The sequence below is a fragment of the Hippopotamus amphibius genome, chromosome 1 (assembly GCF_030028045.1).
Source record: "Hippopotamus amphibius kiboko isolate mHipAmp2 chromosome 1, mHipAmp2.hap2, whole genome shotgun sequence".
Lineage (NCBI taxonomy): Eukaryota > Metazoa > Chordata > Mammalia > Artiodactyla > Hippopotamidae > Hippopotamus > Hippopotamus amphibius.
The window spans coordinates 127,436,368-127,459,618 of NC_080186.1; the positions used below are offsets into that span (position 1 = coordinate 127,436,368).

A 23,251-nucleotide genomic window follows, 5' to 3' on the forward strand; every position below is an offset into this window, starting at 1 on the left:
GCACACTTCGCAGTTCCCAGGCCTGGTGTGCTTTTCATAGATTTCTGTGCCTGGATATCCTTTCTTCTTCATCTCTGCCCTCTCCTTTTCCTTCTGACAACCTCCTCCTAAGCCTAGTTCAGATGTTTCCTCTTTTGCAGTCTTCCTCAGGTAACATCTTCTGCTGTGCTACAGCTGCACCTCGCACATGTCTCTAGTCTGCCTTTTATTATTCTCTACTCACTTGTTCAGAAACTTCCTGCACTGCTACTGTCTGCCCCACCCAGTCTAGAGGCCAAGATACGACACAGAAGTGGGCAGTTCCAGGGTCCTGTAACTAGCGATCATGGTCATTATCTGTTCATACATCAGCCTCCTCCCCAGTTCCCCTCCTCCACCTCCCAGACTTAGCTACAGTCCACCAAAAACACAACTTCCACCAAGAACCATCCACCCACTACCCACCTGGGGAGACAGATAAAGCTGGGTATTTTTCTGCTCCCTCATGCCGTTTCCGGACCATGACTCACTCTCTCTCATATCCTAACTGCTGCTCCTTTGAAACGAACCCCTGGTTCTGTCATCTACAACCTCCCACCACCACTCCTCTTTATCCACTGAAGACTGTCACCTGTCCATCTTCCCTTCCCTTGACCATCATTCATTCACTCTCCGACCAGTCTTCTCAGTTCCTTGCCCTATTGTCCTTCCAGAAAAACCACAGTCCTGGGCTTGACCCCAGCCTGCCTCTCCCCTTCTGCACCTTGAGCAAGGTGCTGGATCAGATCTATGTGTGGCACCCAGGCCAAGTGGGCTCCCATGTGCCTGAGCCCCCACTGTGCTGCTCTCTAGTCTTCTGGCTTCTCATCACTTCCATTCTCCCCTAGCCCCTTTGTCAGACCTGCTTTCTGCTCCAATTGCCAGGCTCTCCCCACCCCCCCAACAGATAACCTCACTCCCTGTTTCAACAAGGATTAAAAGCCAAGTGGACAGGCACTCTCCCAACATCTTACCAACCCACCTGCAGACTTCCTTCTTGTCATGAGGGAAGAGTTAGCCCTTTCCCTACCTAAGGCCTGTGCAGTCCTTCCGCCTCTTCAGTCTAACACCAGCTTCCTGCTGTGTGGCTCCAGCCTCTCTGGGCTGTTTCCCGTCAGCAGTTCACTGTGCCCAGTACTCATTTTTAAAAGCAAACTGTCCTTTGAGCCTACAGCCTGTCTCGCCACCCCAGTCTCTTTCCTTATCACAGAAAAACAACATCTGCATTTACTCCTCCTGTCAGCTCGCTGCAAATTGTCTTCCACCTCCACCCCTCCACAGAGCCACCAATGACGTCTTTGTTGCCAAATCATTCTCTCCTGTTCCATCTTCTTTTCCACTAGGCAGCATCTCACACTTTGTTAGTTCTCCTTTTCAAGCACTGTTTTCTTTGGCTCCTCCAACCTCAGTCAGTGGGGGTGGGGAAAGGGCAGTGGGGAGGCCACCTTCTCCATGTTTCTCACTTCCTCTCTGCCCTCTGTCCTTTCTCCTTTGTGAGTGCCTGTTCCTCTGCCTGGCCCTCCCCCTTGAGGACAGCTCCCTGGGAAAGAGCCATCTAGATAGTGTTGCCTCCCAGGTCCTTATGTCCACCTGTTTCCTCTCTGCGCTTCACAGTGACATCTACCGCTGCTGGGCACCTCCTCACAGACGTCCCAAACTCAACATATCTCAAGCCAAGCTTGTCATCTCTCTCCAGAGAGCCTGCTCTTCTTTCTCCGTGGTCTGTCTAGTTAATGGCACCACCATCCACCCAGCTGCCTGAACCAGAACCCCAGGTGCCATCCTGGAAGGACTACATCATGGTGATGGAGAGCAGCGGGCCTTGGGATTGGAGCTCAGTTTGAAACCCAGCTCTGCCATACTTGCTATATGACCTTGGGCAAATCACTTAACCTCTAAGCCTCAGTTTCTTCCTCCATAAAATGAGAATAACGGTAGAACCTAATTCAGGGCTTTTGTGAGAATGAAACAGAGTGACGCACAGAAAGGTTGGGCAGAGTGAGCGCTTGGTCAGTGTAGCTGCTGCAGCAGCAGTGGTGGTTGTCGATGTTGTTTTCATGACTCATGCCATTCTCTCTCCCACCTGTAACCAAAAGTCCTGGCCATGCTACCTCCCAAGTAGCTCACACCATCCATGTCTCTCCACCCTACTGCCACTGCTTAAAAAGCTTTTGTGGCTGAACATTGCCCTTAGGGTCAAATCCAGGCTCACGCGTGGCCTGCAGGGCTCTTGAGGATCTAGCCCCTGCTTAGCTTGCCAGCTTCATCTCTCAGTCTGCCCCTACGGCCTTCCTGCCCACTACCCCAACCCAGAAGAAATCTGAGCTCCTGCCGTCCCTCTGAATGTTTGCATTCCCCAAATATTTTGCATGTTCCCATTTCCTAGCCTTTCTACTTCCTCTTGTCTAGAATGTGCTTGTCTCACACTTCCCAGGACAATCCTGCTCACTCTTCAGTGCTCAGTGAGATACTGCTTCCTTTGGGAACCACTTCCTGATAGCCCAGTCTGGGTTCCCAGAGCACTCTGTGCTTTTTTCCCTGTAGCTCTTGTCACTCAGAATTAAACAGCCTGTTTGCATGTCCATCTCCCCCAGCAGACTCAAGTCAGTGAGCAGAGACTTTCTCATGCATGGCTGAATTCCCAGAGCCTGCCCAGCCCAGTGCCTCATAGAGTCACAGGTCAGGAAATGATTGTCAAACAATATTGAAAAACATAAGAACTTCTGAAGGTCACACCTGGGTGTGCTCTCCCGACCCTGCCATTTAATTAGCATGTAATCTTGGGCCAGTTCCTTATTCTTTCCAAAGTCAAGTTTCTTCATCTGTAAATTGAGGATAACGACACAGCAAGGGCAATTGTGAGGATTAAAAGAGACAGCATGGGGAGGTACCAGGCTTATGGTACCTGGCAGAAAATGTGTGGTTCCGTGCTTTCTCCTTCTCTCACTACCGAGGTGTACATGATTCCATGTCACTCCCTCTACACCAGTAGTTTTCAGATTTTTGTATAGCAGCGAAACTCTCCTGCAGTTGAAATCTTCCGTGGAACCTCAGTTCCTAAAAGATAAAAGCAAAGCTGTTCTGGTGCAGAAGAGGAACAGAGTGAAGGGCCTTTTAGTTCTTTGGCCACCCCCATGACCTCGGAGCTCGGCCTGTAGCCTTGAATTCCATGGCACACAGCTGCTCCAGGCTGAGTTTCTTCCTCGCCTGAGCACCGCAGTGCAAGGCACAGCCTTATTAGTGCCCAGGGAAAGGGACACACATCCACTCCAGTTTCCTCATATGACCGTGTGACATATGTAGGTTGAAGTTTTTCTTCCAAATTTACAAATGGAGATTTTAAGGTTCAGGGAGAATAAGTGATTTGTCCAAGGTCCCACAGTTGTGGTCCTAGTCAGCAGTGTATTTTTAAAAGCCAGTATTTTAAAAAGATGAGAGAATAAGTACATTTATGCCCACCAGGGTCACCCTCTTTAACTTGACACAGGTGGTGGCAAGCCCTCTTTTCTTGTCTCATTTTTCCTGTTTCTCCCCCTCCATTCCCAAATGAGCTGGAAATAGGTAAAATGGTAAAGTCATCTGGCCCCAGCTCACCACTACCACCTCGTTCCTGTTGGCTTTTGACAGCTGTCTCCCCTCTGCCTCTCAAGGCCTCCTTAACCTGCTGGTGCCCTGAGGTTAGGCAGAGGGGTGGGGTGACTCAGAGCCCACAGGCTTGTTTTCACTCTCCAGATCTGACTCTGTCAGTGCTGAGTGGCAGGGTCTAGCCTCCCTCTGCCTCCTGGTCCTCACCTGGGCAAAGGGGCTGCTTTGACATCTTGCTGGCCCCATGTGGCTGTCCCTTGTATGTCACTGGGCATGCTTTGGGCGTGGCCTTGATTACTTGAGGCCAACTAAGCAGTGAGTGCCTTCCTATGGGAACTTGGCCCTCTCCAGTAGCACCCATATGCGGCATCAGGAGGGCACAGCATTCCCAGCCACCCAGCAGTCTCATCTCCCACGGCAGTCTCACAGCCCCGCGTCTTCTGTAGCAGCCATCTTTCTTACATGCATCCCTACTTTGGTCTTCACTCCAGAATTATTGTCCCCATTTTGCAGTTGAGTCTACTGAGACTCAGCCAGTGAGTGAATTACTTACGTTTATGCCTGGGAGGCAGATCCTATCCCTTTTGAGTCCTAGCCTTCTTAGCCTTTTTAGGCTCTAGGACTGGTAGTGGGGCCCTGGGCAAACAAGATGTAAAAACCCTACCCTCTGTGGGTGTCACTGCCTCCATCTCCAGGACAGGTACTTATCTGATTGCATTTCATCCTCATTGCTGCAGGGTGAGCAGGCCAGGATTGCCAGCCCTGCCTCTAGCCCATTCGTGGTGAAGCTGGGCCGGAGACAGATGTGTCAGGTGTCACATTGTGCCTGGCAGCTGCCAAGCCCCTGCTGAAACTGCCTCTTCTGTTGGCAGGAAAAGGAGAAGGCCCAGTTGGCAGCAGAAGCTCTAAAGCAGGCAAATCGTAGTGTTTCTGGAAGCCGGGAGCTGAGGCCTGCCAGGGAGAGGCTCTTGGAGTGGCCCGATCAGGAGCTGGATCGGGTCAACAGCTTTCTGAGCAGCCGTCTACAGGAGATCAAGAACACTGTCAAGGACTCCATCCGCGCCGGCTTCAGCGTGTGTGAGCTCAGCATGGACAGCAATGGCTTCTCTAAGGAGGGGGCTGCTGAGCCAGAGCCTCAGAGTCTAGCCCCCTTAAACCTCAATGGCTCCTCAGAGCAACGGCCTGACATTAACCTTGACCTGTCCCCTTTGACTTTGGGCTCCCCTCAGAACCATGTGTTACAAGCTCCCGGCGAGCCAGCCCCACCATGGGCAGAAATGAGAAGTCCCCATCCACCATGGACAGAGGTGAGGGGCCCCCCTCCTGGCATCATCCCTGAGAGTGGGCTGGTGAGGAGACTCAACACCGTGCCCAACCTGTCCCGGGTGATCTGGGTCAAGACACCCAAGCCAGGTAACCCTAGCTCTGAGGATCCAGGTGGAAAGGAGGTCCCTGGTTGCAAGCAGGAGATGCCTGAGCCTGTGGCCTCAGGTGGGAAGCCACGGAAGGGCAAGAGACAGGGTAGTCAGGCCAAGAAGAGCGAGGTGAGCCCAGCTCCCCAGTCCCCAGCCTGCCTGGAGACTCCCAGTGCCAAGGGCCAGACCTCCAGCCCCAAGCAGCCAAGCAAGGCCCCAGAGCCTCCCAGACTGGACAGCTGTGCTGAAGCTGGAGAAGGTAGCCGGGGGACCCGACCAGGACCAGGCTGGGCTGGCAGCCCCAAAGCTGACAAGGAAAAAGGCAGCTCCTGGCGAAACTGGCCAGGTGAAGCCAAGGCACGGCCTCTGGACGCAGAGTCTGTGCTGCCCCCGGGCCCAGCGAGGCCACAGAGCTTGCCACAGGGCAAGGGCCGCAGCCGCCGGAGCCGCAACAAACAGGAGAAGTCAGCCTCCTCCTTGGGTGAGTGCACCAGGGACTGAGTGGCTGACCACCCCCCAGCCAGGCCACGGGGTGGAGGGCAGTCCTCACATGTGAGCCAGCATTGCCCCAAGAGCATGACCAGAGGCCTGGCCCTGAGCACTGAGCCCTCCTGGCTGTGTCTTCCTAGACGATGTGTTCCTGCCCAAGGACATGGATGGGGTGGAGATGGATGAGACTGACCGGGAGGTGGAGTACTTCAAGAGGTAGGTGCAAGGCCTGTTCTCCCACTCGTGGTGGACTCCAGCCTCCCCCACCCCGCCTCTCAGAAAGGCCTCACCCTCAGCCATGTGCCCTTGGAGGGAGAGCTTCTCCAGCCCCTCCATACTCTCTCCCACCAGCCTCTCTGCTGGGACACAGGTAGCCAGGATGATTTGGTAGGACAAGGTCATCTGGGAAGGTGCAAGGAACAGGGAGCAGGAGGCATGTCAGGCCCCAAGAACAAGGGCTTTCTCCAGTTTCATTCACCTGTACTTCCTCTGCTCTGCTTGGGCTGAGTTTGGGGAGCAGAGGCAAATCAAACACAGTCTCTCTAGGTGGGGAGAGAGAGCCATAAACATACAATCCAGTGATACATGCTGAGAGAGGAGTGAGGGCACGCGGCCAGGGCCTAGGAACGGCCAGGCTGAAGGGTGGGGTGGCCAGAGCAGCCCTCCCAAAAGAGGCTGAAACCTGAGGGGTGAGTGGGCCAGGTAAAACAAGAAGGGTTTGAGGGCAGAAGAAACACACCATCCTTGCAGGAACAGAAGGCATCCCAGTATAGCTAGAATAGAATACAGGTCAGCAGGGAGGCTTAAGGCAGTGTCACTGTCTTCACACTGTCCCCTGGGCTTTTGGGCATCTCATCCAGGAAGCCCCATACTGCTAGACCCCAGCATCTGGGAGCCAGAGGGGTTGTGCAGAGCTGACCTGGTTTCTTTAGTGACCACGACACACTGGTCTAGAAGAAGGTCCAGTGGGGAAAGGAGGGAACCTCTGATTGTGCTTCTCTGGCATCTCCCAAACCTGACAGGTTCTGTTTGGATTCTGCAAAACAAACGCGTCAGAAAGTTGCTGTGAACTGGACCAACTTCAGCCTCAAGAAAACCACTCCCAGCACAGCTCAGTGAGGTATAGAGATCCCCTCAAGTGTTGCATGCACCTCCTCTTCCCATGCTTTGCCACCTTTTGTGTCCCTGCCAGGCCATTTCATGCTCCGGGGCCCAGGGCGTTGGACTAGGTGCTCAGCCGGCCCTATCTCTTCTCCTGGGAGCTCTCCTGCTCGTGTTCCTTCCAACACTGCCATTTCCTGGGATGTCACTGCCAGGCCTCTACTTCCCTCACCAGCTGCCTCTCAGAGTGCCCAGGCGGCCATGGCCTCAGAGGGCTGCCCCACCCCTGACACTGTCAGCCTCAGGGTTGAATCTCATTTGCCTGGCCTGGCTCCTCCACGCAGGCTACGAGGGTGCTTCCCTGCTGAAGCCATGCAAAAGGGGCCCCACCCCAAGGGAGCAGTGATAGGGCAGCCACACTAGACCAAGGCCTTGGAGATCATTTAGGAATAGAGGAGTAGGTGGACCCTGTTTCCCACACAGGACAGGTTCCATGAGGAAATCGATAGAGCGGCTGCCTCCTGGAAGAAGAGCCTGGCCCCAAGCTGGGCTCTGGCCTCCCCTCCCAGCCACCTGAACGGGTCCTTTTGTCTGAAATATTGACATATCAGATGATGTTCTGGGCTGAAAACAGAAGACTGAGAAGGCAGTGGTGGGCTGGGAACCCAGGGCAGAAGAGATGGCTGGCTGGCAGGCCGTGGTCCTGGGCTTGGGCCTTAATGGCTGTGCAGTGCCGTGGTTCACCCTAAGATGTGTCCCTGGGGTTGCCAGCCACAAAAGGCTGGCAACCTCACAGCTGCCTTTAAGGCAATAGGAAGCTAGGGCGGGTGGGCTGAGCTCAGTGACCCCCCAGGAGGATGTTCTCACCTGTCCTCCTCCTCTTTCCAGTGCCAGGGCCACAGACTTCCCGGAGCCTTGGCTGAGTCCCCAAGTCCCCTTTGAGGTCAGGATCCCCCCACCCCTGACACTTTCTTCAGCTTCCCAGGGGCAGCCTTCAGGGTTGGACTCCCTGTGGCACCTTTGTACCACCCCAGAGTCAGGACTCACCTCAGCGCCTCTGCTCAGTGGGCCTGGGCTCCCTGATCCTTTGCCAGACTGATACATCCATGCCCCCAGGAGCTTCTGCCAGGGCCAGGGTGCCCTCCTGCCTTTCTTCACCGCCTCCACAGGAACCAGGAGCTGTAAGGGTCCCAGGCACCTTCATCTGTTGCCCTTCTGAGAGAAAAACGGATCCCACCTTCTCCCACAGCCCAGTGCCCCCGTCATCTAGGAAGCCTCATCCAGGCATAATCTTCTCCCACTCCCTCTTGGTTGGTCCCTTTCTCAGGACAGGGAGTGCTCCCCACCTGTGCTCCTTTGACCTTCTCCACCCTCCTCAGAGTGTGATGGTGAGCCCCGAGTGCGTGGGACAGCAGTGCTGGCACAGCCTTGGGGGCCAGCCTGGGCCGTGTCCCTGGAGCCTGAGGCAGGAGTCTCAAGTGCATAGGTGGCCTCTTCACTGTCACCGGGAGAGCAGTGCCAGAGGCTGGGCTCTTCCTCCACCCTGGCCTGCAGCGGAGGGTTTGTGGGCTCCTCAGGTGTTGTCCACATGCCTTGAGATTTAGCGTGATATTCCTTGGGGCCGGGGCTCTGTCCCCAAACTGGGTCTCACCCTTCATCCTCTGCTGGAGGTGATTGAGAAAGTGTGTTCAGTGTTTTCAGCCCAGGGGACAGAAATAGTAGGCAGCTGTTCCTGCTTTCATGAGGACCTGTGGAGACTCAGAGCCAGCATGGGGAGGCTAGGGCAGGAGCCGTTGCTCACCATGTGGCCATGCTCTTCTGTTTCCTCAGCCCCTGCCAGATCAAGCTTCTTCAGGGTGTCCTGAGACCCCGACCGCCAGCTGAGGGTCTACAGTTTTTCCTTCACATCCCCACCCACCTGCCCAAGACCCTCCCTGCTCCCTGCCATCCTGGACCAACCAAAAGCTGAATAGATCCCGTGTGTGCTGGGGCCCCTCAGGACCTCCGCAGAGCTGCTTCCTGGTGCTACGCAGCCTCCACACTCAGAGCCTGGGGGCTGGGCTGGGCTGGCCTGTGGGCTTGGGGGCTGATGGTACTGCTGGCCCAACACTGCTCTCTTTGTGTTTGTTTTTTTTGTTTTTTGTTTTACTTGTTTTTTCAATTCTTTACTTTTGATACTGTGAAGATCTTTCCTGCCGAAAGATAAAGCAACATTTGGACACAGCGTCAGTGTGCGGGTGGTTTGCTCGTCTGGGTGGGAGTGGGGGTGGAGGTATGCTCAGAAGCACTGGGGTCTGCCTTAGCCGATAACCTCCCTGAGCATGTGCCAGCTGTCAGCAGGCTGACGTCGCTTCCCCTTAATTCTCGTAGCAACACTAAGGGGGACTGTGATCTCATTTTACAGATGTGGAAATTAAAGCTAAGACAGGAAAGTGACTACTGAGCTCATGTTGGCCCACTAGGATTAGAGCATAGGCCTGTATGACAGCAGCATCTGTGCCTTTTCCTCCTGTTGGGAGGACTCTGGTGTTGAAACCCTGAGCAAGCCCTTCCCCACACTCTCAGTTTCCCTCCCTCCAAGATGGGTGAGTTGGAGGGGTGGGACTTGGAGGGGTCAGGGCATGTGAGAAAGTTTGAGGCCTTTGTGGACTGCGCACCTATAGCCTGGACAAGTGGAATTGTCAGGGAAAGTTGGTGGTAAGTGGAATTTTTATAAATTGGATCTGACTTTACAATGGGAATGGACATGTAGCCTAAGTACTTGAGAGTGAGGAGAATGATGAACTCTTCTCTAAAGAAAAGCAAAGTCCCTCATCCCCCACTCTCCACCATGGATCTGGTTTGTGAATTCGGATTTTAATATAATAGGGTTTGCTAGAAATGCCTCACACACACTTTTGTCCCAAATCCTCACCTTCAATGTCATTTTCTCTACTGAAACCAACTTTTAGCTTGAGCTCATGTGGGGAGCAATAGTGGCAGTGGCCACACAGTCACTAAGAGCCCTTTGTGGAGTGTTGGGAGCAGGATTGGAAACCACTCCCTCCTTCCCCCCCAGGATGAACACCCCCCCCCAACACACACACACACAGACACACACACACACACCTGGCAGTACCAGCTTCCTCTTCCAAAGAGGTGAAACAGCATGGACCACAGGCTCACAATTCCTGCTCCCTTGGCCAATCCCCAAGGAAGTGTGGACACTTTTCTCTGAAACCCTTCTCTGTATATTTGTCACCTGTGCTCCTCTCTCCCTTCAGCTCTTACACTAGGCTTCTGCCCTGCAGTTGAATTGTCACAGCTATCTACAATTCTGCTTCATCATTGCAGAGTTGCAAGTCTGATCAGGTAGCTGCTTTATCTACAGAGAAAGATTTCTGTGAATGGCATTCAGGGTCCTCCAAGCCCAGCCCCTGCCTCTGGCACACTCCACACCTGATGACCTCAGTCTCCACCTAGGCCTGGCACCTCGGGGCTCCTGACTTTGCTCACTTGTTTCCCTCTTCCCAGTTAACACTTTCTTCATGAATGCTACCTTACCCTTCACCTCCCAGCTGAGAAGCCACTTTTACTATAAGAACCAGTGTGCCCTGCTTTAATGCTTATTGCAAAAGTACCGTTTGTGTCTTGAGATTTCTTAACCTCCAGCCCAGTTATCTCTGTTTGTCTCCTCACTTCCTCTGTAAGCTCACCAGCCGGGTTTGTGTCTTGTTCATCTCTTACCTGCTTTGGTGCTGTGCACAGCGCCCAGCACACACTCGTATTTAATACATGAAGAAAGAAAAGAACAGCACTGAGCCGTCACTCCTCTTTAAAGTGCCTGGTGAAGCTGAAATTACCCTGATAGCTTTGGCCCTGCATGCTCTGGGTCTACCTTAAGGCCTTAGCTCCGACTACCCCACCCCACACGGGCCACGTGATCTCTTTGTTCCCTGGGAACTTGCACAGGGCCAGAACTTCACTCCCGCTAGACACTAACAGGAAGCCTCTCCCTCTCCTGCACTCCCAGCTCTGAGAGTCCACACTTCCCTGTAACTTCAGATACAGGCCCAAGCCTTCTCTGGTTTCCGTCACTGAGCTCTATTACAGCATTTACAATAATAATCGTTTACATACATATACAGGCATTCAGTTAAACACCACCGTCGTCATTACTGTTTATCCCTCAGCACTCTGAACGTAGGTGTCTCACAGATGAGAACACCAGTCAGAGCGGCAGCGTGTGTTGAGTCACTTATTCTGCAAGCCCCACCCTGTCCCTCTTGGCCGTGCTGGCTAATGGGGGCGGGATAGAGCGCACGGCGGGGGCCCAGCTGGCCGGGCACCAGAGCTCCCAGGCCACCAGAGGGCGCAGTGTCCGCCAGCGGGGCCTGCCGGGTGACGTCACGCCCTGGGCGAGGCTGGGCACCCAGCCGACCGCCGTGCTCAGGATCAGCGGTCTCCAAGCTCCCACCCGGCTGGGTTTGCGCCTCTAGCGCGCACTGCAAATCCTCTAGCGTCCCACAGTGCTTTGCTGACGCTTTTGCCCTCAGCCCCAGCGACCGCTGCGTAGCCGTCCACAAGGGGGCGGGGGCGCCGCGCCTAGGACAACGGCTCAGGAGAAAGTTTGTCCCTCTGCGCGATCCGTCACTCAGAGGTCGTTGCCAGGCGCCGACGTCCGCTTCTTCACGTCTGATTGGATCTCATCACAGGCGAGAAGGGTTTTTTTTTACCGTGGTGCGCATGCGTGCAGCAAAGGATGGCGGAATCGGAACCCGAGCGGAAGGTGGGAGCGAGACCGGGGTCCGCGCGGGTGGCAAACGATGGTGAATGTGGGGGGCTCCGGGTCTGACTCGTGTGTCTCTGCAGCGAGCTCGCACCGACGAGGCGACTGCCACAGGAAGCCGCTCCGAAGCAGAGGATGAGGACGACGAGGACTACGTGCCGTACGTGCCCTTGCGACAGCGACGGCAACTGCTGGTGAGGGCCCCGGGTCGCGGGAGGAGTGAGGGCAGGTGACGGGGGTTGGCGGTGGCAGGGGGGGTAAGGTGTCAGTGCACGGGAGCGTGGTCCCCAGGCAAACGAGGAGCTGGCGATCTGACCTGAGGGGTGGGGCAGCTCTGCACCTCGGGGCCCAGGACCCTCTCCCAAAAGCCAGGATCCTGGCGCGGGCCTGTGGGCCCGATGCCCCGCTGTGCGCTGGGCTCGGCTCTGAGGGGCGCTGGTGCACCCTCAGCTCCAGAAGCTCCTGCAGCGAAGGCGCAAGGGAGCTGCGGAAGAGGAGCAGCAGGACAGCGGCAGCGAGCCCCGCGGAGATGAGGACGACATCCCCTTGGGCCCTCAGTCCAACGTCAGCCTCCTGGATCAGCACCAGCACCTCAAGGAGAAGGCTGAAGGTAGGCTGGGCAGAAAGAGGGAGGCTCTGTTTGGTGCGCTGCTTTGGTGTCTCTCTCACTCCTGCTTCTTTTGTCAGCCCGCAAGGAGTCGGCTAAAGAGAAGCAGCTGAAGGAAGAAGAAAAGATCCTTGAGAGCGTGGCTGAGGGTCGAGGTATGGCTGTAGTCAGAGCAGAGAGGAGGTGGACTGAGCCTCCTCCCCCAACCGCAGGCATGTTCTATTTCAGGGGCCTGGTCTCTGGGACGCAGGAGCCAGCCCTGAGCCGCATCTGTTTCCTCAGCCTTGATGTCAGTGAAGGAGATGGCTAAGGGAATCACCTACGACGATCCGATCAAAACTAGGTATGTCTTTGCCGTCTGGAGAGTCAGTCACCCGTCCTTGAGATGGTATGCGGCTGAGACTGGCAGGGACATCCCAAAGCCAGCTGTGCCCAGGGGCTCTCTTCACCCTTGCCACTCACCCACAGTTGGACACCACCCCGTTACGTCCTGAGCATGTCTGAAGAGCGGCACGAGCGGGTGCGCAAGAAGTACCACATCTTGGTGGAAGGAGATGGCATCCCCCCACCCATCAAGAGCTTCAAGGAAATGAAATTTCCTGCAGGTGCGTGGGGGCTGGCAGCAGCACCCCATGTTGGTAGTGACACATCTGTGAGGTTGCATCCTAGCCCCCACCAAGTCCAGCTGCGGCAGCATTGGGTCTAGTCAGTGGGATTGCAGGCTCTTTGAGAAGGAGGAACTTGTCTTTATGCTTCTTTTCCAGGTGTTACAACTGTTCATATTTACTAATCTCTGCTACCAGGGAGCTTTGCTGGGCAAGTGATGATGGCCTTAAACAGACCTGGGTGTGAATCTTACCTCCACTTAGCCTGGAGGTCTTGGACAAGTCTGTGTATGTGTGTGTGTGTGTGTGTGTCTTTTTTCTTTCTTTCCCTGGGTCTTAGTTTCATCATTTGTAATCTAAATAGCATAGTGTCAATCTTATAGGGTTTGGGGGCCTGGTAAAGTACCTGTGAGACACAAGGATGATGCCGGGGTTGTTTTCCGTAGCCATCCTGAGAGGCCTGAAGAAGAAGGGCATCCATCACCCCACACCCATTCAGATCCAGGGGATTCCCACCATGTGAGTGTGAACCTGGCAGCCCTGGGGAGGAGTGGTTGCTAGATGAGAAGCAGTGCCTGTATTCTACTGAGGCTGACCCGCAGGCCTCGCTTCTCGCACCAGTCTGTCCGGCCGTGACATGATAGGCATAGCTTTTACGGGCTCAGGCAAGACGCTGGTGTTCACTTTGCCTGTCATCATGTTCTGCCTGGAACAAGAGAAGAGGTTACCTTTCTCTAAGCGGGAAGGGCCTTATGGACTCATCATCTGCCCCTCGGTAAGACAGGTTGGCATGGAGGGCAGGGCGCAGATGGGGCCGCCTTCCGGTGCCAGCCACTGCCCTTATGCCTGCAGCGGGAGCTGGCCCGGCAGACGCACGGCATCCTGGAGTATTACTGCCGCCTGCTGCAGGAGGACAGCTCGCCGCTCCTGCGCTGTGCCCTCTGCATTGGAGGCATGTCCGTCAAAGAGCAGATGGAGACCATCCGACAGTGAGCATAGACACCCCCGTCCCAAGGGCTTCCCCAAAGCCCCTAGACAAGCTAAAGGACCCTTTGCTTTAGCTACTTGACAGATCGTTGCAGAGGTCTCCCATGGGCCCAGCCCTCAGAGAGTCTTCAGTCTAATGGGGAGGTTGGTTGGGGTGGGACAGAGGGATGTGGTGAGGTACTGTGGGAACACAGCAGATGGAACAGGGGCACCTGGGAGGTCAAGGAATCGAGGCATTCCCGGCAGAAGGCACAGAGGTGGGGGCCCCGGGGTGTCCAGGAAAGTCAGGGTTGTTCAGTGTGACCCATCAAGGAGGCTGAGGCTCTGGGGCATGGCCGGGCCTCAGCCCTTTTCGCACGGTGCAGTTCCCGGCAGGCATTGCTAGATGTTCAGGGTTATGGATGGGCCAAACCCAGTCCCTGTTTCATAGGCATTGCTAGTCAGGGAGGATGCAGACGTGGAAAAGGTGAGTTCAGTGTATCAGGAAATTAAGCCCATTGAGGCCTATAAAGGGAGCTTCAGGAGCACAGGCTGAGGCCTATCTGAAGAGTCAAGACAGTCCTTCTGGGGGTAAGAGGAGTGACCTGGGGGAAGGGTGTGTGAGGCAGAGGCGACCACATAGCTGGAGTGGAAGCATGGAACAGAGCGGTGGTTGAGAAGGTTGCAGCGCCCCCCAGGAGGGCTGTGTGCTGTCCATAGAGCAAGGTGGTGGCAGTGATAAGGAGGAACAGGTGAGGAGAGACAGGAAGGAGGCCCGAGGGCAGAACGAGGCTGAGTGCCTGCCTCTAGGTAGGGCTGAGCAGGTGGCCCTGCCTTCAGTGTCTCTCCTTGGTCCCCAGTGGCGTGCATATGATGGTGGCCACCCCTGGGCGTCTCATGGATCTGCTGCAGAAGAAGATGGTCAGCCTGGACATCTGTCGTTACCTGGCCCTGGACGAGGCTGACCGCATGATTGACATGGGCTTTGAGGGTGACATCCGTACCATCTTCTCCTACTTCAAGGTGCCCTTCCCCACATGACCAGGATATTCCTGCCCCCTTCCTTCTGCATAGCACATTCAACTCTGGGGGGGCCTGAGGCCCTGCAGCAGCCCACCCACTGTCCCAGCTGCTCAACCTCCGCAGCCCCCGCCTGCCCTCAGCCCCAGCCCTCTTCTTCCTCAGGGCCAGCGACAGACTCTACTTTTCAGTGCCACCATGCCTAAGAAGATTCAGAACTTTGCCAAGAGCGCCCTGGTAAAACCTGTCACGATCAATGTGGGGCGTGCCGGGGCTGCCAGCCTGGATGTCATCCAGGTGGGTAAGCACTCCTGATGGCCAGTCTCACCTGTGGGGGCTGGAGCCGGCGAGGCTCCCTGGAGCTGATCAGAGCTGGGTGGGGGGCCACCTTGTGGGCACTGGGGGTTTCATTCACAGCCACGGTCCTTAGCAGGAAGCCACCTCATGGTGCCCAGCTTGGCAGGAGGCTTCTGGTCACGTCCTGGCCAGGACTAGGGTGGGGGGCTCGTCCTCTGTGGCAGGGCTGTGGCTGGTGGCAGGGCCGTGGCTGGGGAGCCTGTTCTCAGGACCACCTGACCTGATCCTGGTGGTGGCAGGAAGTGGAATATGTGAAGGAGGAAGCCAAGATGGTGTATCTGCTCGAGTGCCTGCAGAAGACACCACCGCCTGTGAGTGCCACCAGCCAGGCTGAGCCAGGGGCAGCGTGCTGGGGGAGGGTGGTGGGGGCGTCCAGGAGTCAGCTTCTGTGACTGGAGTCCGCCTTCCCGAACAGGTGCTCATCTTTGCGGAGAAGAAGGCAGATGTGGATGCCATCCATGAGTACCTGCTGCTCAAGGGGGTCGAGGCTGTGGCCATCCATGGGGGCAAAGGTCAGGGTGGCACGTGCCTAGGCTTGGACCCCACTGCCATAGCAGCCCCTCATCGCTTCCCCTACCTGGCCAGCCTGCCACTCCTCCCCAGACTCCTGCTGTCATTCTAACAGCTCCTGCCTGACCCTTCCCAGACCAGGAGGAACGGACCAAGGCCATCGAGGCATTCCGGGAGGGCAAGAAGGACGTCCTAGTGGCCACAGATGTAGCCTCTAAGGGCTTGGACTTCCCTGCCATCCAGCACGTAATCAACTATGACATGCCTGAGGAGATCGAGAACTATGGTGGGGTGTTTGGGGGGCTGGGGGTGCAGGCTAGGCCCCCGGCCCTGGGCAGCGGGCCACATGCTCTGTTCCCGCTCTCTGCAGTGCACCGTATCGGCCGCACCGGGCGCTCAGGAAACACAGGCATCGCCACAACCTTCATCAACAAGGCCTGTGGTGAGTTTGCCACCAGGGCCACCTCAGCTGTCCTCCGGGTCCTCCACCCATAACCCCCCGGTCCTGGCTGCAGGGCCCAGGGTTGAAGCTGATGTTTCCTTGCTACCCCCACAGACGAGTCGGTGCTGATGGATCTCAAAGCCCTGCTGCTGGAGGCCAAGCAGAAGGTTCCACCCGTACTGCAAGTACTGCACTGCGGGGACGAGTCCATGCTGGACATCGGAGGTGACGTGGGGTGGGAGACACTAGTCCAGTGCGGGCATGCGGAACAAGTCCATGCTGCCCCTCAGTGGTCTGGTGGTCTGCTGGGGGGCCAAGGTCTGGGGCATGGAGCCTGGCCCCATCACCATGCTGACCCTCCCTCCCCTGGTACCCCATCCCTCCAGGAGAGCGTGGCTGTGCCTTCTGTGGGGGCCTGGGCCATCGGATCACCGACTGCCCCAAACTCGAGGCTATGCAGACAAAGCAGGTTAGCAACATTGGCCGCAAGGACTACCTGGCCCACAGCTCCATGGACTTCTGAGCTGGCTGTCTTCCCTCTTTCTTGCCAAGGGGCCTCCGTCCCTGGGGCTCCAGCCACCTCCCACACACCCCTGTCCCATGGACAAGAAGCCAGCATCCTCGGCCCAGCTGGCCTGGGTTGGGCCAGGCTGGACCTGGCTGCCTGCTCCCTGTGCCCCCCAGAGCTACTATTTTTGTTCCACTTTACCCCAGCTGCCATTAAAACACAAGCTTTCTGGTCTCAGCCTCTGTGTTTCGTTTCATCTGCCCCATGCTTCCTGGGCAGGCCTCACCCTCTGACCTCCAGAGCCCCTCCCAGGTAGGGCCTTGGCATCTCCCGCCACCTCTGCCACACCTTCTGGTGCTCAGTTGTGGAAGGAGCCGCCTACCTTGGCCCACTCTGGGAGTGTAGAGTATCTCCTCTAGTCTACCTGGATTTATGACTCAAGAGAAGGATGACATTGATGGACCAAGGGGAAATGGTTGGGTTTTCTGGTCTTTCTGGTTGGCTGTTATAACCTCCAGTTCTGCCCCAGCCTCCTTCTTCCTGTTACTGTGTAAAGCTCCTGGGGCTTCTCCTAAGGCCATTTGGGAGGAGACTTTCTGCCTCAGGCCCCTTGCCTACACAGGCTACCAGTAGGGAACCCTCTGCTCTGTTTGCCAAAGGGGCAGCAGATGCCACAAGACTGCCACTCAGGCCACAAGCACCCACTGACCCAGCTCTGTGCCCTACTATCTGCTGGGCTCAAGACACAAGTGAGGGACTTCCTAGGTGGCACAGTGGGTAAGAATCCTCCTGCCAATGCAGGGGACACGGGTTCGATCCCTGCCCCAGGAAGATCCCACATTCTGCGGAGCAACTAAGCCCGTGCATCACAACTATTGAGCCTGCGCTTTAGAGCACATGAGCTACAACTATTGAGCCCGTGTGCCACAACTACTGAAGCCCACACACCTAGCGCCCGTGCTCTGCAATGAGAGGCCACCGCAATGAGAAGCCCCCACTTGACACAACTAGAGAAAGCCCGTGTGCAGCAACGAAGACCAAACATAGCCAATGAAATAAAAAAATAAATTAAAAAAAAAAAAAAGACGCAAATGAGCCAGGCAGGTGCACTCTGAGAAGTTCGCAGGTGAATGGGACAGATGGATCAGCGTCACAGGACTGCTGGCAAATGGGCCAGTATTTCAACATCTCGCAAGGGGTAGGCAGAACACTGGTGACAGCTCCTCTGTCCAGGCACTTCATGTGCAAGGCTACACGCTTATCCCAGCAGGACAGCAGTTGCTCAAGCCATGTTTGTCATTTGGTGTGTGGCCTTGGGCAAGTTACTTAATGTTCTGAGCCTTGATTTCCTCATCGTTGAAATGGCAATGAGAAAGCAAAGGACATGGTATCTGAGGCTGCTGGAGCCCAGGGTTGCTTGGGCCACAGTGGGCACAAAGCCAGATGAATGAGGCCCTTGGAAAAGATTCCTGCCTGAGAAGCTACACACCCCACGTGTGATCCCCAAACAATATTCAGCCTGTTTTCACGTTCTTTCCCAGAGGTGGCACTGAACAAATGACATGATGCTGTCCCCAGAATTCAGATTCATGTGCAGTGCTCTGAAACTGGCCCCCAGCAAGAAGCAAAGCTTAAAAAGAGCACATGAGCTCTCCAGGGAACCTGCCGGGGGCGTGCCACCACACTCACGTGGCTGGGCCCCACCATGCCATGAGGGCTGGGGCTTTTGTGCTCTCAGACAGCGCGGGGTGGTCAGGGGGAGGCCTCTCGGAGGAAGATCCAGCGCCCTGAGCAGCACGGTGAGTGGTGCCCTAAAGGGGCCAGGCTGGGGAAGATGGGGGCCAGAATACCCAGGACCTTGAGTGCTGGGCCAAGCAGTCCAAGCTAGGCTGAGGACAGCGGGAGCTAGGAAGCATTTAGGAAGGGGAGAAACGGTTGGTTTGCGGTTGGCAGAGAGGGCCGGGTGGGCCCAGGTGGGGCCGTAGTTCAAAGGGCAGGTGCCAAGGCTGACAACGGATAGGGGCTGTGAAGATGGAGAGGAACAAGTGAATATTAGAACTATTTCCAGAATAAAGACAAGCAGACCAACCAGGACTCCAAGTGGGAAAGCAAGGTGTCTTCCAGTCTCGCTGGAGAAAGCTCCTGGGACGGGGACCAGGCTGTGGGAATGCCAGGCCCCAGGGCACACAGCTGCCCCAGGATGGGGGAGGGGTCGGAGCTCATGACTCGGGATCCAGCCTGTGGTCAGAGGCTCACACCCAGCTGACCCGGGCACGCACAGGCACCTGCCCTCAGGTGGTCCAAGGCCCCTGCCCGGCACTAGTGGGTACCTTGGGCCAGCTGGAACCCCAAGGAAGAAATGTGTGGTGCACCCCCACCCATCCGAGCTCCTTTACTGAAGCTAGGCTTCCCCTCCCCCAGCCCTACAGCTGCCTCTCTGGACAGAGGGAGGGGGAAGTGGCCAGAAGGGGAAGTGTGAGGAGTTCCCCTCCGGCCTGTCACCAGTCTCCCCAGGCCCTCGGAGTGGCGGCCCTGGGGCCCGGCCGTGGCCATGGAGCTCCCGGAGACCCCCATCAAGGACGGCATCCTCTACCAGCAGCACATCAAATTTGGCAAGGTGGGGACCCTGGCTGCCAGGCAGCTGCCTAGGACAGGGGTGGGCCTCTGCCCCAGCCGCGGACAGCCCACCAGAACCTGGGAGAGTGGGAGTGGGAGTCAGGGTGGGGAATCCAACCCAGGTGTCGGGGGAAGTGGAACAGAGCCCTGTTCTCAGCCTGAGCGGGTTGGGCTGAGTGGGCCTTTTCAAGACCCTGCCCCATGTACAGAGGGGAAGCCAAGAGTGGGGAACCAAGAATGCAACCCTTGGGGCAGGGCAGAGCTGACAGGCTGGTTAATCCAATAGCCTTCCATCCCATCTACTGGTGGCACTGTGGCCCCTCAAGAGGGCTGGAGGCTGAGCTGGAGGAGCCCCCAAAAGTGGACCTCCATCCCGCAGAAGAGGACTTAGTTCCTCCCAGCCCTGCCCTGGGGTAGCAGGCCCTGCACACCCACGGCTCAGCTGCAGCTGTTGCCCAGGCAGATAAACCGTCTGTTTCCTTTGCTCGGCACTATTTGCATGTTTCCTTCCTTGCCATCATGAGACTGCAGCCTCCCTCCTGCCCCAGCCCTTGTCCCGTGGCCCAGTCAACCTTTTCTTTGCAGGCGGTGGGGGCACCAACAAAGCAGTAGTGTCAGGCGGTCTGCTCCAGCCACTAGATACTTTACAGACATTACCCAGCAGAAGCCCCACCCCCGTGTTCTCATAACCTTTGAGAGATGAGCATAGTAGTGCTTCAGGGTGGGGGGCGGTCACAGTTAGGAAAGCGTGGGGTGGATTTGAACCTAGGACTGACTGGCTCCAAGCACAGACTCTTTCCACTGCCGGGCTGGCTCTCGCAAAGCATCTTCAGTGGCCTGAAGAGCTGGGAGGCAGAGGTCAGGCTGGGTGGCCAGGGAGTTTGCTGATTGGCTTGTGCTGGGCTGAGCTGAGGGAGAACTGCCTCCTGAGGGTCATCTCCCCCATCTTCATCTCCTGCAGAAGTCCTGGCGGAAGGTATGGGGTCTGCTGTATGCAGGAGGCCCATCAGGCGTGGCACGGCTAGAGAGCTGGGAGGTCCGGGATGGTGGCCTGGGGCCAGCGGGTGACAGGTCTGCGGGGCCTGGCCGGCGGGGAGAACGGCGGGTCATCCGCCTGGCTGACTGCGTGTCCGTGCTGCCGGCCGACGGCGAGAGCTGCCCCCGGGACACTGGTGCCTTCCTGCTTACCACCACGGAGCGAAGCCACCTGCTGGCTGCTCAGCACCGCCAGGCATGGATGGGCCCCATCTGCCAGCTGGCCTTCCCGGTGAGCACAGGGCGGGCGGGTGAGGCATCCAGGGGCCAACCAGGGAGACCAGCTCACCCACACCTTGTTCATCTCCATGCTACTTCACATCCCATCACTCAGCAAGCACCTGCCAAGCACCCAGAAGCCTGGGAAACAGGCCAGTGGCCCACAGAGCAAATCTCAGAAGGCCACGCATGCTATGGAGAAAATGAGAGGCTGGGTGGGACCAGCAGGGGGATGTTAGACAGGATGGTCCAGGAAGGCTTCACAGGAGAGGACAGTGCGCCTGAATCCTCGAGGACAAATAACCCATCAGGCAAAGAGCTGAGGAAACAGTGTCCTAAACGCAGGTCTGCAGAGTCTCCTGGACACAGGAATCAGCATGGGCAAGGGCCCTGAGGCAGGGAAGAGCTCGATGTTCAAGGCGCAGAAAGGCCAGTGTGGTTGGGAGGTAAGGAGTGAGAGGGGGCCAGGAGGAGGCAGCCGTGGAGAGTTTGGTAGGAGCCAGGTGAAACTGCCTTGGGCCACGTGTGGAGTTTGGGGGTTTATTCTGAGTGAGAGGGGAAGCCTTTGGGGAGTTGGACCCAAAAACTGAGAATTTTAAAGCTTCACAGGGTCAGTGATGGACCAAAAGCAAATGAGTGGTGCTTCCTCAAAAATTAAACATAGAGTTAACATATGACCCAGCAATTCCCTCCTAGGCGTACACCCAAGAGAACCGAAACAGGTATTCACACAAAACTCGTGCAAGAATCTTCAGAGCAGCACTGTTCACAATAGCCCAAACAGGCAAACAACCCAAATGTCATCAACTGATGAATGGATAAACCAAACGCAGTCTATCCCCACAACAGAACATTACTTGGCCATAAAAAGGAACGAAGCACTGATACACGCTACAGCATGGATGGACCTCAAAAACACACTAAGTCAGAGAAGCTAGACACTAAAGGCCACATATTGTATGATTCCATTTACATGAAATACCCAGAATAGACAAATTCATAGTGACAAAAAGCAGCTTAGGGGTTGCCGGGGGCTGGGGAGAGAGGGGAATGGGACATGACGGTTAATGGGTACAGGGTTTCCATTTGGAGTGATGAAAAAGTTCTGAATTATACACTTTAAAATGGTTAAAATGGTAAATTTTATGTTGTGTATTTTACCACAATTCTTAGAATTAAAAAAAAAAAAAAGGAAATAAACAGGCGCAAGGAGACCAATGGGAAGCCATTGCCTTTGACCCTGGCCATAGTATCAAGGGCCAAGGTGGTCATGATGGATATGCTCAGGGTCAGAGCCTGAAGGCCATGGAGGGAGACGGAGAAAGAGGCCAGAGATGGGAGGAACAAGTGGCCATTCACTCGTGGGTCCCACCCGTGAAGCTCCTGCCTTACCGCTCCAAGCTGTCAGGGATACACACGGGCCAGCCCAGTCCCTCGCCAACCTCAAGGGCGATGGAGGACATCTTCATGTGTGCCCTCTGTTTTACAGCACTCAGTACCCTGAGGGGGAAGCCAGTGGGGATTGCAGGTGGGGAACTAGGCTCCAAGGGGTGCCCAGGGTCGTGCAGTGTGTCAGGGGCAGAACAGGGACTGGCACTCAGGTCGCTGGGCGTCCTTGCTTGTCATGACCCCCAGGGAAAGGATGTGGGAAGAGGAGTGGGTGGCATACTAACCTCTGACCTTGCCCCATTCCCCAGGGCACAGGGGAGAGCTCCCCAGGATCAGGGGAGGCAGAGGCTCCCAAGAGGGACCTGGTCCCCATGGAGGAGAACTCCATCTACTCCTCCTGGCAGGAAGGTGAGTCCGGAGGCACAGGGCTGGGCTCTTTCGGGGACTCCCGGGGGCTGCGCTTGTGGCCCTCACGGCCCTGTGCCCGCAGTGAGAGAGTTTCCAGTGATGGTCCAGAGGACGGAGGCAGCCCTCCGCTGCCAGCTGAAGGGGTCCTACCTCCTGGTGCTGGGCCAGGATGCCATCCAGCTGAAGGAGCCCGCCAGCCCCCAAGCGCTCTACACCTGGCCCTACCGCTTCCTGCGCAAGTTCGGCTCCGACAAGGTGAGGCGCTGGGCAGCCGCCCCAGCGCTCCCGCAGGGAAGGTTGGCGGGCGGCGGGCGGCGGGAGGCGGGCGGCCGCTCAGCCGCTGACTCCCCGTGCCGCCCGTGCCCAGGGCGTGTTCTCCTTTGAAGCCGGCCGCCGCTGCGACTCGGGCGAGGGCCTCTTCGCCTTCGGCAGCCCCCGCGCCCGAGACCTGTGCGGGGCCGTGGCCGCCGCCATCGCCCGCCAGCGGGAGCGGCTCCCGGAGCCGGCGGGGCCCCGGCCCTGCCCGCTGCCGCGGGCCACCTCCCTGCCCTCGCTGGAGCCCCCGGCGGAGCTGCGGGACGCGCCCCCGGGGCCCGAGGCGCCCGGCGCCCGCAGGGCGCGCGCGACGGAGGCCGGCCCGCAGAGCCTGCCCCCGCTGCTGGGCCCCGGCGCCCCCGACGAGCCGGCGCCCGCGCTCTACGCCTCGGTGTGCAAGCGCTCCAGCCGCGCCCCCGGCGCCGCCGAGCACCTGTACGAGAACCTGTGCGCGCTGGACGCCGGCCCCGCGCCCGGCCCCGGCTGCCCGGAGCAGGAGGGCCCGGGCGGCCGCAGCTCGCCGGCCAGCCCCATCTACCACAACAGCCAGGACCTGGGCTGGCCGGGCGCCGCCCCCGACAGCCTGGAGGCCCAGTACCGGCGGCTGCTGGAGCTGGAGCTGCCTGACATCGGCGACGAGGCGGCGGGCGGCCGCCCCGGCGCCCACTCGGGCTTCAAGGCCAAACTGGTGACGCTGCTGAGCCGGGAGCGGAAGAAGGGCCCGGCTCCCTGCGACAGGCCCTGAGCGCCTAGCGCGGCGGCGGCTGGAGGAGAGGAAGGCACCCCCCCCCCCCCCCCCCCCCCCGGGACGGGAAGGCGGGAGAACAAAGGACATCTACGGACACACCCCCACACTCTCTCTGGTCTGGAGGGACAAG

At 57.2% G+C, this 23,251-nt stretch overlaps 2 protein-coding genes across 24 annotated transcripts in view; both read left to right on the forward strand.

The window, feature by feature from the left end:
* The window catches only part of LOC130849149 (probable ATP-dependent RNA helicase DDX41), a 40,176-nt gene extending 23,548 nt beyond the window's left edge, over window positions 1-16,628 (forward strand). For 15 of the 22 annotated variants that reach the window (XM_057727819.1, XM_057727808.1, XM_057727850.1 and 12 more), the window contains 4 exons: window positions 4,476-5,499; window positions 5,648-5,723; window positions 6,530-6,627; window positions 8,439-8,832. In XM_057727819.1, the coding sequence (XP_057583802.1) occupies window positions 4,476-5,499; window positions 5,648-5,723; window positions 6,530-6,626 (1,197 nt within the window). In that variant the 3' untranslated portion in view covers window position 6,627; window positions 8,439-8,832. The other 7 variants (XM_057727920.1, XM_057727972.1, XR_009052700.1 and 4 more) reach the window with 7 other exon arrangements.
* A 2,299-nt stretch (window positions 16,629-18,927) lies between these two features.
* Window positions 18,928-23,118, forward strand: DOK3 (docking protein 3). 2 transcript variants are annotated; one of them, XM_057696594.1, is made up of 5 exons: window positions 18,928-19,008; window positions 19,969-20,274; window positions 21,959-22,058; window positions 22,141-22,313; window positions 22,426-23,118. In XM_057696594.1, exons 1-5 carry the CDS (start codon window positions 18,943-18,945, stop codon window positions 23,116-23,118), a joined length of 1,338 nt encoding a protein of 445 aa, XP_057552577.1. In that variant the 5' UTR covers window positions 18,928-18,942. The 2 variants fall into 2 exon arrangements, with proteins under 2 accessions (XP_057552577.1, XP_057552568.1); XM_057696585.1 differs by having other exon boundaries at window positions 18,943-19,008; window positions 19,972-20,274.
* Window positions 23,119-23,251: the final 133 nt, after the last annotated feature.